The following is a 13,106-nucleotide window of genomic DNA, read 5'->3' as shown; positions in this document are numbered from 1 at the left end:
TTAGGGCATGAGAATTCAGAACCCCTGAATCCAAACTGAATCTACCAGGTCACCCTTGGCTGATGATGTTTTGTAGCCACCTGCCACCTTCTCCTCATCTTCCCCATTTATAGCCCTTGTCCCAACTTGACATCTTGAAGTTGCCTCCGTGCCTCCCTGAGGACACTGTTCCTCTAGCCCCCCTTCCCCACCCCGTGCCAGTTGCCTCAGCTGACTTGTCATCCTGGATTTCCCACGCAGATATGTGCACCCAGAGGGGCTGGGGTTCGATCTCCCCCTGATCCCCCCACGGTAATGGCCTCTGGCCTGGGCCTTCCCAGCTTTGTTCTCTCTGAGCCGCATACACTCGCTCTGCACCTCTCCCCAGCCTCCTCAGGGCCAAGGGAGCAGAACATGATGGGAGATGGGGAGACATGTCACAGGCAGGACTTGGGAAAATGGGATCCGGGAGGGTTGTACAGGGTCTTGTACTCCAGGGTGACTGCTTCCAACCCAAATTGAGAAGAAATAGAGGAAAGAAGCTGGGGGTGGGAGGGACCCCAAGGGGTCCCTCTCTCCACCCCACTGTAACAGCATCGCCCCTCCCTCCCCACTGCGGTCCGAGTGTATCCGCCTCATGCGTTTCTCCCTCTGGTGTAGGCTCTGTTTCTTTCGGTGTGGGTTTGTTCCTTGGTGGGGGTTCTGTCCTACTGGGCGCACAAGGCACGGGCTTGGGGTAGATTCTGGTTGCTTCTGCATACACTCTCCTGTGATTGGAGTCAGTGGGAATAATGAAACCGCTCATGCCTCTGAGAAGGGTCCATGGATCCCAAGCTCAATCTCAGGCCATGCTGACAGTGCTTTTCTCATAGGACGTACTAATGCAACTAGCCAAGGCCGTGGCCAGTGCTGCAGCTGCCTTGGTCCTCAAGGCCAAGAGTGTGGCCCAGCGGACAGAGGACTCGGGACTTCAGACCCAGGTCATTGCTGCAGCGACACAGTGTGCCTTGTCCACGTCCCAGCTGGTAGCCTGCACCAAGGTGAGCCACAAAGATTGTGTTCGCCCATGCTGAGGGGCGATGGTGCCACGCACAGGAGCCTCTCATTTCACCTCTTTCTTACCTTTCCCGGTGGCCATGGGGCTCCTCGCAACTCCTTTCCATTGCCTTCACCTCTGACACTCAACTTTGCCCACAGGTAGTAGCACCTACAATCAGCTCACCTGTCTGCCAAGAGCAGCTGGTGGAGGCCGGACGCCTGGTGGCCAAAGCCGTGGAGGGCTGTGTGTCTGCCTCCCAGGCAGCCACGGAGGATGGGCAGCTGCTGCGGGGGGTAGGAGCCGCGGCCACAGCTGTCACCCAGGCCCTGAATGAGCTGCTACAGCACGTGAAGGCCCACGCCACAGGGGCTGGGCCTGCTGGCCGTTATGACCAGGCCACTGACACCATCCTCACTGTCACCGAGAACATCTTCAGTTCCATGGGTGACGCTGGTAAGGACAACAATCCTGGGAAGACAGAGAAGCCCATTGAGGCTCCCCAAACCCATTGGATGTTCCCTTGCAGACCTGCCAGCACCCCCACTAAGGACTCAGCAGAGTAGACTATATGTTTAATCTCTCTGAAACTTCCAGTTTCTCATCTGTACAGCAGGAATGTGATTCTCATTCTGCCTTCTTTGGTGTGTTTGGAGAATATACAAAAGTACATGCAAACATAGCTGGAAGTTGGAAGGTGGCATTAAGAGATAGCCTTCCCCACTCCATTCTACCCACCCACTATTTACTAAAAATACCCATTAGAGACTGTCTTCTCTCCCATAAAAGTCCACCAGGAAATCTGTCCCTCTCCAAGATCCTAAACCCAAAGTACAATAACTCCAGGGGAATCGCTTTGAGAACCTTTGTGTGTCTTTACTGCCCCCCAGGAGCCCTGTCTACCTTGCCCACAGCCCTTCCCTCCACTCCTGGCACCCTTGCAGTGTCTCTGGCTTCCATACCTGATAGTGCCCTGTCTTCTCAGGTGAGATGGTACGACAGGCTCGCATCCTAGCCCAAGCCACCTCTGACCTGGTCAATGCCATCAAGGCTGATGCTGAGGGGGAGAGTGATCTGGAGAATTCTCGCAAGCTGTTAAGCGCCGCTAAGATCCTGGCCGATGCCACAGCCAAGATGGTGGAGGCTGCCAAGGTACGAGCCCTCTGTGCCAACTCCCAGACTGAGGCCTGAAGGGAAGTAGAAGGGTCCAGGTGGTCACCCTTTTCTGATGGGAGAGACCCGGGAGAAGCAGGGAAATAAAGAACAAATATAAGAGCACTCAGGAAGTAAATGCACCCTCGGCTTCAGGTGGAGGCGGCCCAGGCGTCTAGCTGCCGTGACTGCCACAGTACTTGCTGACGGACGTGCCCTTTTTCTTCCTCTGAATCCAAGATCTGCTGTCCTTACTTTTCCCTACTTTTCTGCCACCACCTTTCTGCTTCCTGGATCCTTCTGCTTCTTGGTCTGTCCTGGGAATACACATAAGCACTCAGTCCTGTGGGTCCGCTGCCAGCAGTACAGAGACAAACAAGGCAGTGGGACACAGGGTGCGGAAGACCGTCAGGAAGCAGCCGGAGGTTCTCACACTCCCTGGGCTCTGGGACTCTCCGGTTTGCAGGAGTAACCAGGTCCCCTGCTTTGGTTTTTGAAATCCCTGCTCTAACCTATGTCCTCCTTGTCCCAAAGAGCCTTACGCATACCCATTTGCCAGTGGCATTTTGGGGGCGGTAGGGAAAGAAACATGGTTCTTCCCCCAAGAGGGAAAGAAGAAACAGCTCCACCTGAAAAGGGCCAAAAGGGAATCCAGGGCCCCCCTGACGCTTCCCCTTTGCCTGCCTGAGGCAGCTCATCTCAGCTGTGATTACCTTTCAGTGGGGACTCTAGGAAAATATTGGAATCTGGAGGGGTCAGAGCAGAGCTTATTGGGGGGCACACCGGGATGCTGGGTGAGGACTGTCTCTCCACTTCTCTCAGGGAGCAGCCGCCCACCCTGACAGTGAGGAGCAGCAGCAGCGGCTGCGGGAGGCGGCTGAGGGCCTGCGCATGGCCACCAACGCGGCTGCGCAGAATGCCATCAAGAAGAAGCTGGTGCAGCGCCTGGAGGTGAGGCTGGGAAGTAAGCTGGGAGCTAGAGTGTGGGTGCCGTGGGAGCAATGAAACCGGGAGGGATGTGCAGAGAGAGTTTCCACCACTGTTTCCTTATGGGATAGTGTGGCTAGGGTGGGCCAGGGTGAGCCAGGGACCGGGTAGGGGAGCACCTGGGTCTTGTCCTAACTACTCTCTCTTCACAGCACGCAGCCAAACAGGCTGCAGCCTCAGCTACGCAGACCATTGCGGCAGCCCAGCATGCGGCCTCCACCCCCAAGGCCTCTGCTGGCCCCCAGCCCCTGCTGGTGCAGAGCTGCAAGGTGAGACTTGGTGTGAGGAGACGTGGGAGGAGTGGGACTTTCCCCCAGTGTGGGGAGGTGGCTCTCATGACATTTTCATCCACAGGCTGTGGCAGAACAGATTCCACTGCTGGTGCAGGGCGTCCGAGGGAGCCAAGCTCAGCCCGACAGTCCCAGTGCTCAGCTGGCCCTCATTGCTGCGAGCCAGAGCTTCCTGCAGGCAAGGCACCCTCTCCCCACCTCTCAGACGAGACCCTTCCCACCCTTCTAAGTTCCCTAGATCGCCCACAGTTTGAAGCTCTGCCAGTATTCCCCTTCCCAGACTGAGCTGCAGCCCTGACAGCGGCCAGACCATCATCAGTCCCTGTACCCAAGCAGATGGTACTTTCATCTGCCCGCCTGTTCCTCAACAGCCAGGTGGCAAGATGGTGGCTGCTGCAAAGGCCTCAGTGCCGACAATTCAGGACCAGGCTTCAGCCATGCAGCTGAGTCAGTGTGCTAAAAACCTCGGCACCGCATTGGCTGAACTTCGGACTGCCGCCCAGAAGGTAAGGGAGCTGGCCATCTTTGGAAAATGAGGGTGGCGTCTGGGATGATGGGGAGTCTGCAGAACAACCTGAAACAGGGATCATTGTATAACATGGGGCATCGGTGGGACACAGCAGTATGTCTTGTACCCAAACTCCCTTATTGTTGTAGGCTCAGGAAGCATGTGGGCCTTTGGAGATGGATTCTGCCCTGAGTGTGGTCCAGAATCTAGAGAGAGATCTGCAGGAAGTAAAGGCAGCAGCTCGAGATGGCAAGCTTAAACCCTTACCTGGGGAGACTGTAAGTATTCTTAAGACCTCGGTTTTTGGTTTTGTTTTGTTTTTTTAATGTTTGTTTATTTTTGAGAGCGAGAGTGCAAGCAGGGGAGGGGCAGAGAGAGAGGGAGACACAGAACCCAAAGCAGGCTCTAGGCTCTGAGGCGTCAGCACAGAGCCCGCTGCGGGGCTCAAACCCATGAACCATGAGATCACGATCTGAGCCAAAGTCAGATGTTTGACTGAGCCACCCAAGTGCCCCTAAGATTTCATTCTTTTTTTTTTAAATATTATTTTTGGGAGAGTACAAGCAGGATAGGGACAGAGAGAGGGGGACAGAGAATCTGAAGCGGGCTTTGAGCTGACAGGCTTGACAGCAGCGAGCCCAATGTGGGACTTGAACTCACGAACCACGAGATCATGACCTGAGCCAAAGTTGGACACTGAACCAACAGAGCCACCCAGGTGCCCCTCTAAGACTTCATTCTTAATCAAACTCTAAGGTTTTCTTTCCCACCTGCATCCCAGAGCTGCCCAAAACCTTCATTAAACTGCCAGCTTCTCCAGTTTCCTTTTCCTGGTTCCTTCTGCACCTGAGTCTCCCCATTCGTCCCTAGATGGAGAAATGTGCCCAGGACCTGGGGAACAGCACCAAAGCTGTGAGCTCCGCCATTGCCCAGCTGCTGGGGGAGGTTGCCCAGGGCAATGAGAACTATGCAGGTATGTGGGCAGGGCTGGGAATGGAGCTGGGCAACAGGAGCCAACCGAGGGATGGAGCTGATGGAGGAAGCCACTGGAACCAGGGCCTGGCAGTGAAAGCCCCTTTGCCCTTCTGTCTTCCCAGGTATTGCAGCTCGGGAAGTGGCAGGTGGGCTGCGGTCATTGGCCCAGGCCGCTAGGGGTGTAGCTGCCCTGACATCAGATCCTGCGGTGCAAGCCATTGTGCTTGACACAGCCAGCGACGTTCTGGATAAGGCCAGCAGCCTCATCGAGGAAGCAAAAAAGGCAGCTGGCCATCCAGGGGACCCTGAGAGCCAGCAGCGGCTTGCCCAGGTCAGGTTTGGGAAACAGACCGCTTCCCCCTATGGCCCACCGTGACTGGAGCAAAATGTCAGCCACACTGACAGACACCTTCTCGGGTCTGCTCTTGGCAGCTCCTGTCTGGATTCCACCTTTTCCCTCTGTCCTAGTAGAAGTGTCTCAACCTGTGGCAGGGGGTAGCTGAATGAACACCAGGTGTGGGGCAGTTTGGTCACTATCACTTGCTACTCTGACTTCAGCCCCTCAGCTACACACGCCCTGTCGTCCTCACTTTGAGAGGCAGTAGAGCACTTATTTCCCACGCCCCATGAGTAGAGGAGGGGCTTTCCCAAATGGTTTCCTTTTTGGCAACGCCTGTCTCCTTTTCCACCTCAGGTGGCTAAAGCAGTGACCCAGGCCCTGAACCGCTGTGTCAGCTGCCTGCCTGGCCAGCGAGATGTGGACAACGCCCTGCGAGTCGTGGGAGATGCCAGCAAGCGGCTCCTGAGTGACTCGGTAGGAAGACCAGGGATGTGGGGGGCACATAGGAGCTGAAGACTCCAAGCTTCTCCTCACACGTCTAGACCTCTCCTTGACCTTGACCTCCCAGATTTACCCCCATTGGTGACTCCCAGGCTCAGTGCCCACCTAGCACTCCTTGACCAGACTCTCCCTTGCATCGTCCCCCATGCCGGCTTCTGACTTTCTCTCTCACCCTGCAGCTTCCCCCCAGCACTGGGACATTTCAGGAAGCTCAGAGCCGGTTGAACGAGGCTGCTGCTGGACTGAATCAGGCAGCCACGGAACTAGTGCAGGCCTCTCGGGGAACCCCTCAGGACCTGGCCCGAGCCTCGGGTCGATTTGGACAGGACTTCAGCACCTTCCTAGAAGCCGGTGTGGAGATGGCAGGACAGGCACCGGTATGTAAAGGCATGGGGTCTGTTTCGGGGTTAGACAAGAGATGCCTGTGTGACTTCACGGTCCTGACCTCTGCCTGAACACCCCCTAACCCCCACCTCCCGGCCCCCAGCACTACTTGAGTGCCTGGGACACGAGCCATTTTAGAGACAGATAAGAAAGGACTGACTGGACAATTTTCACCTTCAACAGAGCCAGGAAGACCGGGCACAGATCGTGTCTAACTTGAAGGGCATCTCTATGTCTTCAAGCAAACTTCTTCTGGCTGCCAAGGCCCTATCCACAGACCCTGCTGCCCCCAACCTCAAGAGTCAGCTGGCTGCCGCTGCCCGGTAAGTAGGAGCTGGGCAGCCCAGCCCTGGAATGTTGAAGAGACTGGGGAGGGGACATTTCATGAGAAGTCTAGCTTAGGAATGGTTACAGATGAAAGAGAAATAACTAGAGACTTCATGTGCATATAGACCCAAGGATAATAACCTGTGTATGCATTCACTCAACTCTCTTCCTTCCAGGGCGGTGACCGACAGCATCAACCAGCTCATCACCATGTGTACCCAGCAGGCACCAGGCCAGAAGGAGTGTGACAATGCCCTGCGGGAATTGGAGGTGCGTACTTGGCAGGCTAAGTGCTGTTGAGGTTGAGGAAGGTGCTCTGGGTTTGGCGAGGGGAAAGTGTCTTGAACCTTACTTTGTCCTCCCCCTAAACAGACGGTCCGAGAACTCCTGGAGAACCCAGTCCAGCCCATCAATGACCTGTCCTACTTTGGCTGCCTCGACAGTGTCATGGAGAACTCAAAGGTAAGTGCAGCAAGGAACCCAGGAGGGCAGAGGACAGGAAGATGGACCTAACTAGGGACTCCTCTCCTGCCCTGAGGACAGGAGCCAACTCTCCTGACACCCTGTTTCTTAGGTACTGGGCGAGGCCATGACCGGCATCTCCCAAAACGCCAAGAATGGAAACCTGCCGGAGTTTGGGGAAGCCATTGCCACGGCCTCCAAAGCGCTCTGTGGCTTCACCGAGGCAGCTGCACAGGTTATACCCCTGCGATGGTCCCTGCAAAGCCCCTGCTTTCCCTACCCCACCTCCTCAACAGCCAGGCACTCGAGTAGATAATCAAGAAGTTATGTTTGCAAAACCAGCTCCATGGAAACTGGTTCTTTCCCCTCCTGAGTGGAGGTGTTGGTCAGCAATCAGAGAGTACCAGCAGTTCTGGCCGCTGTCACCCCTGAGCCCCTGGTGCCTTGGGTTATGATTATTCCATCCAGTGAGGGGGCCTTTTCCAGCCCTGGCTTTCTTGGTATATCCTAATTACCCAGTGCAAGTCGTTTTTCACATAATTATTACTTGATTAAAATAGTGCCAGTGACTTAATTCCCAGATATTTGAGTTACCACTTAACTGCGCCTTTTCATGCAGTTATGAAGTATAACACAACCTGTTAGCCACGAGACTATTTCGCGTTAGTATATGAACCCTTATAGTATATGGGTATATGTGACTTATTTTTAGAAAAGCATAAAGAGGAAAACGCAGAGCTACTATGTGTTGAATGAAGTATGAATCAAACCTATGATGGTTTTCTAATCATAAAAATAAATGTGGCAACTGTTATACCAATCCCTTCCCTCTTTCCAAATCTCTGAGGTTTGGAAGTGTTGTAAACGTCAGCGATCCTAACAATGCTCCCAGTGATAGAGCTCTTTCAGAGAGACTTGGCGTTTATGCATGTGTGCACGTGTGCGTGGCGAGGTGGTTTCAAACCTTTGTTTACTTCTACTTAGAGTAAAGAGTGCTTTCTTCCTTCCAATCCAGCAGATACGCATCTAAACAGAAGTTTGATGAAACTCTTACTATGTGGTTTTTCTTTTTTGTTTTTTATTGGTTGAGTTTTTTTGTTGGGTTTTTGTTTTTTGTTGTTGTTGTTGTTGTTGTTGTTAATATACTGCCACTCACATAGAACTCTGGCTACTAAACCTACCCCTACTCTGCTTTTTCCCTACCATCACTATTCGATCTCATGTGGGGGATATTCTTGATTCCTCACCCCACCTCCACCCTTTCTGTCTCTCCAGGCTGCATATCTGGTGGGGGTCTCTGATCCCAACAGCCAAGCTGGGCAGCAAGGACTGGTGGAGCCCACACAGTTCGCCCGTGCAAACCAGGCGATTCAGATGGCCTGTCAGAGTTTGGGGGAGCCTGGCTGTACACAGGCCCAGGTAACTTAAGGGAACTGGGGCCATGGGCGAGCCTGGGAGAGGGGGGGCGGGCCAGCCCCATGAAGAGAGGAGGAGAGGTGAGATGTGGGGAAATAGAGGCCAGAGACGCATCTCTGGCCTTCCACACACAGCTTCTCTGTGGGTGATTGTCTTCTGCCGTGTTTCTTGTCACTTTTAGTTACTGCTAAGTTCACAACTTGTCTGTAGAAGTTTGAATTCACTCTCCCACTTACCCTATTACGGTTTCTTCATCAGTGTGTCTGTCTCTCATCTCCCCCTCCCCACACCCTGGTCATCTTTGGGTATCTGTCTCCCACATCTCCCCTTTTCAGGTGACTCTGTCTTTCTTATTTAGACTTCCAAAGGTGCCACTTTCCATCCCTGAACCTACAGGGGCTCTTGCCTGGGTGTGGACACTTCCTTCCTGCCCTCATCATGGCTCTTCCACGTGTCTGTCTCCTCAGGTGCTCTCTGCAGCCACCATTGTGGCCAAACACACCTCCGCACTGTGTAACAGCTGCCGCCTGGCTTCTGCTCGCACTGCCAATCCTACCGCCAAGCGCCAGTTTGTACAATCGGCCAAGGAGGTGGCCAACAGCACAGCCAATCTTGTGAAGACTATCAAGGTGATCAGCGTTTGAAATTCCCAGCCTCCCTCTGACCTGTCCAGTCTTCTCTCCCCTAGTCCCCCCATCAGTCCCTGAAGCCTTCTACCAGATCCTGTCTGCCTGAGCCCCAGCCCTTTCCTATCCATACTGCTCATCACCAGCCTCTCCTCCCCCTTGGCCCAGGAGAGGAGAGCCGAGCTTCACTTTCTTTGCCTACAGTCAGTCCTGAGGGCCTGTCACTTCCACTTCCAGGCGCTTGACGGAGCTTTCACAGAGGAGAACCGTGCCCAGTGCCGAGCAGCAACAGCCCCTCTGCTGGAGGCTGTGGACAATCTGAGTGCCTTTGCATCCAACCCTGAGTTCTCCAGCATTCCTGCCCAGATCAGCCCTGAGGTGAGGCAGTGTGAAGGGAGAAGCGATGCACTAGCTGCCCCCTCGTCTTTGAAAGAGTCTTGAGACTCACCTCCCTGCCTCTTCTCTCTCCAGGGCCGGGCTGCCATGGAGCCCATTGTGATCTCTGCCAAGACAATGTTGGAGAGTGCCGGGGGACTGATCCAGACAGCTCGGGCCCTAGCAGTCAATCCCCGGGACCCCCCACGCTGGTCGGTGCTGGCTGGCCACTCCCGTACTGTCTCAGACTCCATCAAGAAGCTTATCACAAGCATGAGGTATTGAGTGGGTAGAGAGCCAGTGTGATCAGGGAACATGCTTGTAGCAGACTGGGGCAGGGGCGAATAGTGCAATGAGATGGGACAGGGTTGGAGGACCCTTGTCCAAGAATCGGGGGCTATGGAGAAAGATAGGCTACCCTGTTTCAAAGGGATCTTCTTGGTGTTAGAGCCTATGATGTGTCTATAGGGACAAGGCTCCGGGACAGCTGGAGTGCGAGACGGCCATCGCAGCTCTGAACAGCTGTCTGCGCGACCTAGACCAGGCTTCCCTCGCCGCGGTCAGCCAACAGCTTGCTCCCCGTGAGGGAATCTCTCAAGAGGTAAGGGGGAACAGGGTTCTACGAAAGGTTGTGTCCAGGAAGAGAGACGGCAGACTCGAGGAGGATCGGGGATCCAGGTGTGCCTCACAAAAACATCAAGAGTATGGAAGGAACATGCCAAGGGGAGTCCGTCAGCTCAGTGTGGAACGAAGGGGAGGGTCCTGTGCAACCAGAGGGTCCTGTTCCAATTCACAGTCAGGGCTAACGCTCGCTTCCTCGCCAGGCCTTGCACACTCAGATGCTCACTGCGGTGCAGGAGATCTCCCACCTTATTGAGCCGCTGGCCAGTGCCGCACGGGCTGAAGCCTCCCAGCTGGGACACAAGGTACCTGGGGAGACACACGGGTGGTCCCAAGGTAGGGCAAGCGAGGGTTCCTGACCCGGCTGACCTTCCACTCGAACCCCTTGCCGCAGGTGTCCCAGATGGCCCAGTACTTTGAGCCGCTCACTCTGGCTGCAGTGGGTGCTGCCTCCAAGACCCTGAGCCACCCGCAGCAGATGGCGCTCCTGGACCAGACTAAAACCTTGGCAGAGTCTGCCTTACAGTTGCTGTACACAGCCAAGGAGGCTGGCGGGAACCCCAAGGTACCGAGGGTGGGAGGGAGAGCCTGCTACTAGACGTAAGAGGTCAGAGAAGCAGGAACAACAGAACCCCTCTCCACTCACTCATGCTGCCCCACAGCAAGCAGCTCACACCCAGGAAGCCCTGGAGGAGGCTGTGCAGATGATGACAGAGGCCGTAGAGGACCTGACGACGACCCTCAACGAGGCAGCCAGTGCTGCTGGGGTTGTTGGCGGCATGGTGGACTCCATCACCCAGGCCATCAACCAGGTTAGAGTCTTGGGGTACCTGTGGTCAGAGGCTGCCCTGGGCCAGGGTTGCTGAGCACAGTGCAGAGACACTGATCACTGTTTTCCTTCCCCCATCCTCCCCCCTCAGCTAGACGAAGGACCAATGGGTGAACCAGAAGGTTCCTTTGTGGATTACCAGACAACTATGGTGCGGACAGCCAAGGCCATTGCTGTCACCGTTCAAGAGATGGTGAGTTTGGAAGAGTCTAAGCTTACCCCCGGAGGGCTTAGTTTGGAAATAACTTTACTTCTTCTGTTATCATCAGGTGACTAAGTCAAACACCAGCCCTGAGGAGCTGGGCCCTCTTGCTAACCAGCTGACCAGTGACTATGGCCGTCTGGCCTCACAGGCCAAGCCTGCAGCTGTGGCTGCTGAGAATGAAGAGGTAAACATGGGGGTAGCTGCCCACGAACATCTTCCCCTAGGCCCTCACGGAAAATCACAGTAGCATGCCCCTTGTCCCCATCATGTCAGCCTGCAGGGCTGTCCCACCTTTACTCTGTATAGTCTTCTATAGAAAGGGGAACACATCCTCAGGACTACTCCACTAAAGAATGATCAGGGGCGCCTTGGTGGCTCAGTCAGTGGAGCATGCGACTCTTGATCTTAGGGTCATGATTTCAAGCCCCACGTTGGGCGTGGAGCCCACTTAATTTAAAAAAAAAAAAAATGATCAGGGCTGTGTAGGGACAGGATCAAAGTCACAGGGATAAAGGAGACAGCCCATGATCTAGAGATTTCCTGGTCTGCCAGCCAGCCGTTGCCTCTGTCGCCTCTGTGGACACTCCTCCTGTCATGCAGGTCTGTAATCCCTTCTTAGTTCCTCCTTGTTGCAGACCCATGAAGCTCTTCCTTCCCTAAGCTCCTGGCTTTCCAAGAAAGCAAGTAATTGGATCTTAGCATGACACACCTAATCCCCCGCCCTAAACCCCTCCCTTACCACATATGGCCAAATTGTAGTCCCTGGCCCTGAGTCACATCCCCCAGCATACAGGGCTTCTCCCCACCTCCTCACTCACTTCACATAATCCTTGCCAGTTGGTGCCTACATGCTATTATTTTCCGTGTGTAGGAGGTGGCCTCCCGCCTGAAGGCCATGAAATGGAATCTGTGCCTGGGCACTTGTTCTCACCGCCCTTTAGTCTAAGATATGTGTTTTGTTAGGTCCTTAGTGACCCCTCCAACCACAGGTGGAGGTACCCTGAGTGTCTTATAAAATCCATGTCCTTTTCCTATCTGCTCACAGATAGGCGCCCACATCAAGCACCGGGTGCAGGAGCTGGGACACGGCTGTGCTGCTCTGGTCACCAAGGCAGGCGCCCTGCAGTGTAGCCCCAGTGATGCCTACACCAAGAAGGAGCTCATAGAGTGTGCCCGGAGAGTCTCCGAGAAGGTGACGGTGCTCCCCCACCCTGCAGCCCCCCTTCCCATCGTCCTCCAACCTTCCCAGTCCCCTCCTCCATCCCTTTTCCCAGGCACCAGTGACCTTTCCCTTCCACGAGGCACCAATCAGAGTCACCATGTGACTTTCCTCCCCCAGGTCTCCCACGTGCTGGCTGCGCTCCAGGCTGGGAACCGTGGCACCCAGGCCTGCATCACAGCAGCCAGTGCTGTGTCTGGCATCATCGCTGACCTTGACACCACCATCATGTTCGCTACCGCCGGCACCCTCAATCGTGAGGGTGCTGAAACTTTTGCAGACCACCGGTGAGGAGGGAACCAGACCTCACAGAGGCGGGGGGCTGGGGGTAAGGTTTGGGGGTGGAAGAGGCTGGAGGGGTCAGAGGAGGACTGAGAAGGGCTGACCAGGCTGGGCCCTCCCTTAGGGAGGGCATTCTGAAGACTGCAAAGGTGCTGGTGGAAGACACCAAGGTCCTGGTGCAGAATGCAGCTGGGAGCCAGGAGAAGTTAGCACAGGCTGCTCAGTCCTCCGTGGCCACCATCACCCGCCTCGCTGATGTGGTCAAGCTGGGTGCAGCCAGCCTGGGAGCTGAGGACCCTGAGACACAGGTATCCCTCTGATACCCCTAATTCTGGCCAGAACCACTGCCTGTTCCCCCTTTCCTTCCCACAAACCAGAGCCTCTGCTCTCCCACACAGGTAGTGCTGATCAACGCAGTGAAGGATGTGGCCAAAGCCCTCGGAGACCTCATCAGTGCAACAAAAGCTGCAGCTGGCAAAGTTGGGGACGACCCCGCTGTGTGGCAGCTCAAGAACTCTGCCAAGGTTGGAGGGAATGAGAGAGGGGATGAGAGGCCGATCGGTGCACTTTCTCCTGTTCCTCAAAACGACCC

General features: G+C 55.1%; 1 protein-coding gene across 2 annotated transcripts in view; it reads left to right on the top strand.

The window, feature by feature from the left end:
- TLN1 (talin 1) overlaps nucleotides 1–13,106 on the top strand; it is a 31,759-nt gene that overhangs the window by 12,849 nt on the left and 5,804 nt on the right. Inside the window, exons 18-48 of one of the 2 annotated variants that reach the window (XM_039218582.1) lie at nucleotides 241–291; nucleotides 852–1,019; nucleotides 1,177–1,471; nucleotides 2,001–2,167; nucleotides 2,990–3,118; nucleotides 3,307–3,423; nucleotides 3,509–3,622; nucleotides 3,816–3,950; nucleotides 4,102–4,230; nucleotides 4,823–4,925; nucleotides 5,050–5,258; nucleotides 5,622–5,741; nucleotides 5,948–6,145; nucleotides 6,336–6,475; nucleotides 6,656–6,749; nucleotides 6,852–6,941; nucleotides 7,054–7,176; nucleotides 8,217–8,360; nucleotides 8,825–8,986; nucleotides 9,221–9,361; nucleotides 9,455–9,636; nucleotides 9,827–9,959; nucleotides 10,183–10,284; nucleotides 10,374–10,544; nucleotides 10,642–10,791; nucleotides 10,900–11,001; nucleotides 11,078–11,197; nucleotides 12,059–12,205; nucleotides 12,353–12,519; nucleotides 12,639–12,822; nucleotides 12,913–13,038. In XM_039218582.1, the coding sequence (XP_039074513.1) occupies nucleotides 241–291; nucleotides 852–1,019; nucleotides 1,177–1,471; nucleotides 2,001–2,167; nucleotides 2,990–3,118; nucleotides 3,307–3,423; nucleotides 3,509–3,622; nucleotides 3,816–3,950; nucleotides 4,102–4,230; nucleotides 4,823–4,925; nucleotides 5,050–5,258; nucleotides 5,622–5,741; nucleotides 5,948–6,145; nucleotides 6,336–6,475; nucleotides 6,656–6,749; nucleotides 6,852–6,941; nucleotides 7,054–7,176; nucleotides 8,217–8,360; nucleotides 8,825–8,986; nucleotides 9,221–9,361; nucleotides 9,455–9,636; nucleotides 9,827–9,959; nucleotides 10,183–10,284; nucleotides 10,374–10,544; nucleotides 10,642–10,791; nucleotides 10,900–11,001; nucleotides 11,078–11,197; nucleotides 12,059–12,205; nucleotides 12,353–12,519; nucleotides 12,639–12,822; nucleotides 12,913–13,038 (4,413 nt within the window). The remainder of the gene's footprint in view (nucleotides 1–240; nucleotides 292–851; nucleotides 1,020–1,176; nucleotides 1,472–2,000; nucleotides 2,168–2,989; nucleotides 3,119–3,306; nucleotides 3,424–3,508; nucleotides 3,623–3,815; nucleotides 3,951–4,101; nucleotides 4,231–4,822; nucleotides 4,926–5,049; nucleotides 5,259–5,621; nucleotides 5,742–5,947; nucleotides 6,146–6,335; nucleotides 6,476–6,655; nucleotides 6,750–6,851; nucleotides 6,942–7,053; nucleotides 7,177–8,216; nucleotides 8,361–8,824; nucleotides 8,987–9,220; nucleotides 9,362–9,454; nucleotides 9,637–9,826; nucleotides 9,960–10,182; nucleotides 10,285–10,373; nucleotides 10,545–10,641; nucleotides 10,792–10,899; nucleotides 11,002–11,077; nucleotides 11,198–12,058; nucleotides 12,206–12,352; nucleotides 12,520–12,638; nucleotides 12,823–12,912; nucleotides 13,039–13,106) is intronic. The other variant, XM_039218583.1, reaches the window with a different exon arrangement.

The sequence above is a fragment of the Hyaena hyaena genome, unplaced genomic scaffold (genome assembly GCF_003009895.1).
Source record: "Hyaena hyaena isolate Hyena2069 unplaced genomic scaffold, ASM300989v1 scaffold_769, whole genome shotgun sequence".
Taxonomy (NCBI): Eukaryota; Metazoa; Chordata; class Mammalia; order Carnivora; family Hyaenidae; genus Hyaena; species Hyaena hyaena.
Note: the sequence above shows the minus strand (reverse complement) of the source record. Positions and strands in the feature narration are given on the sequence as shown.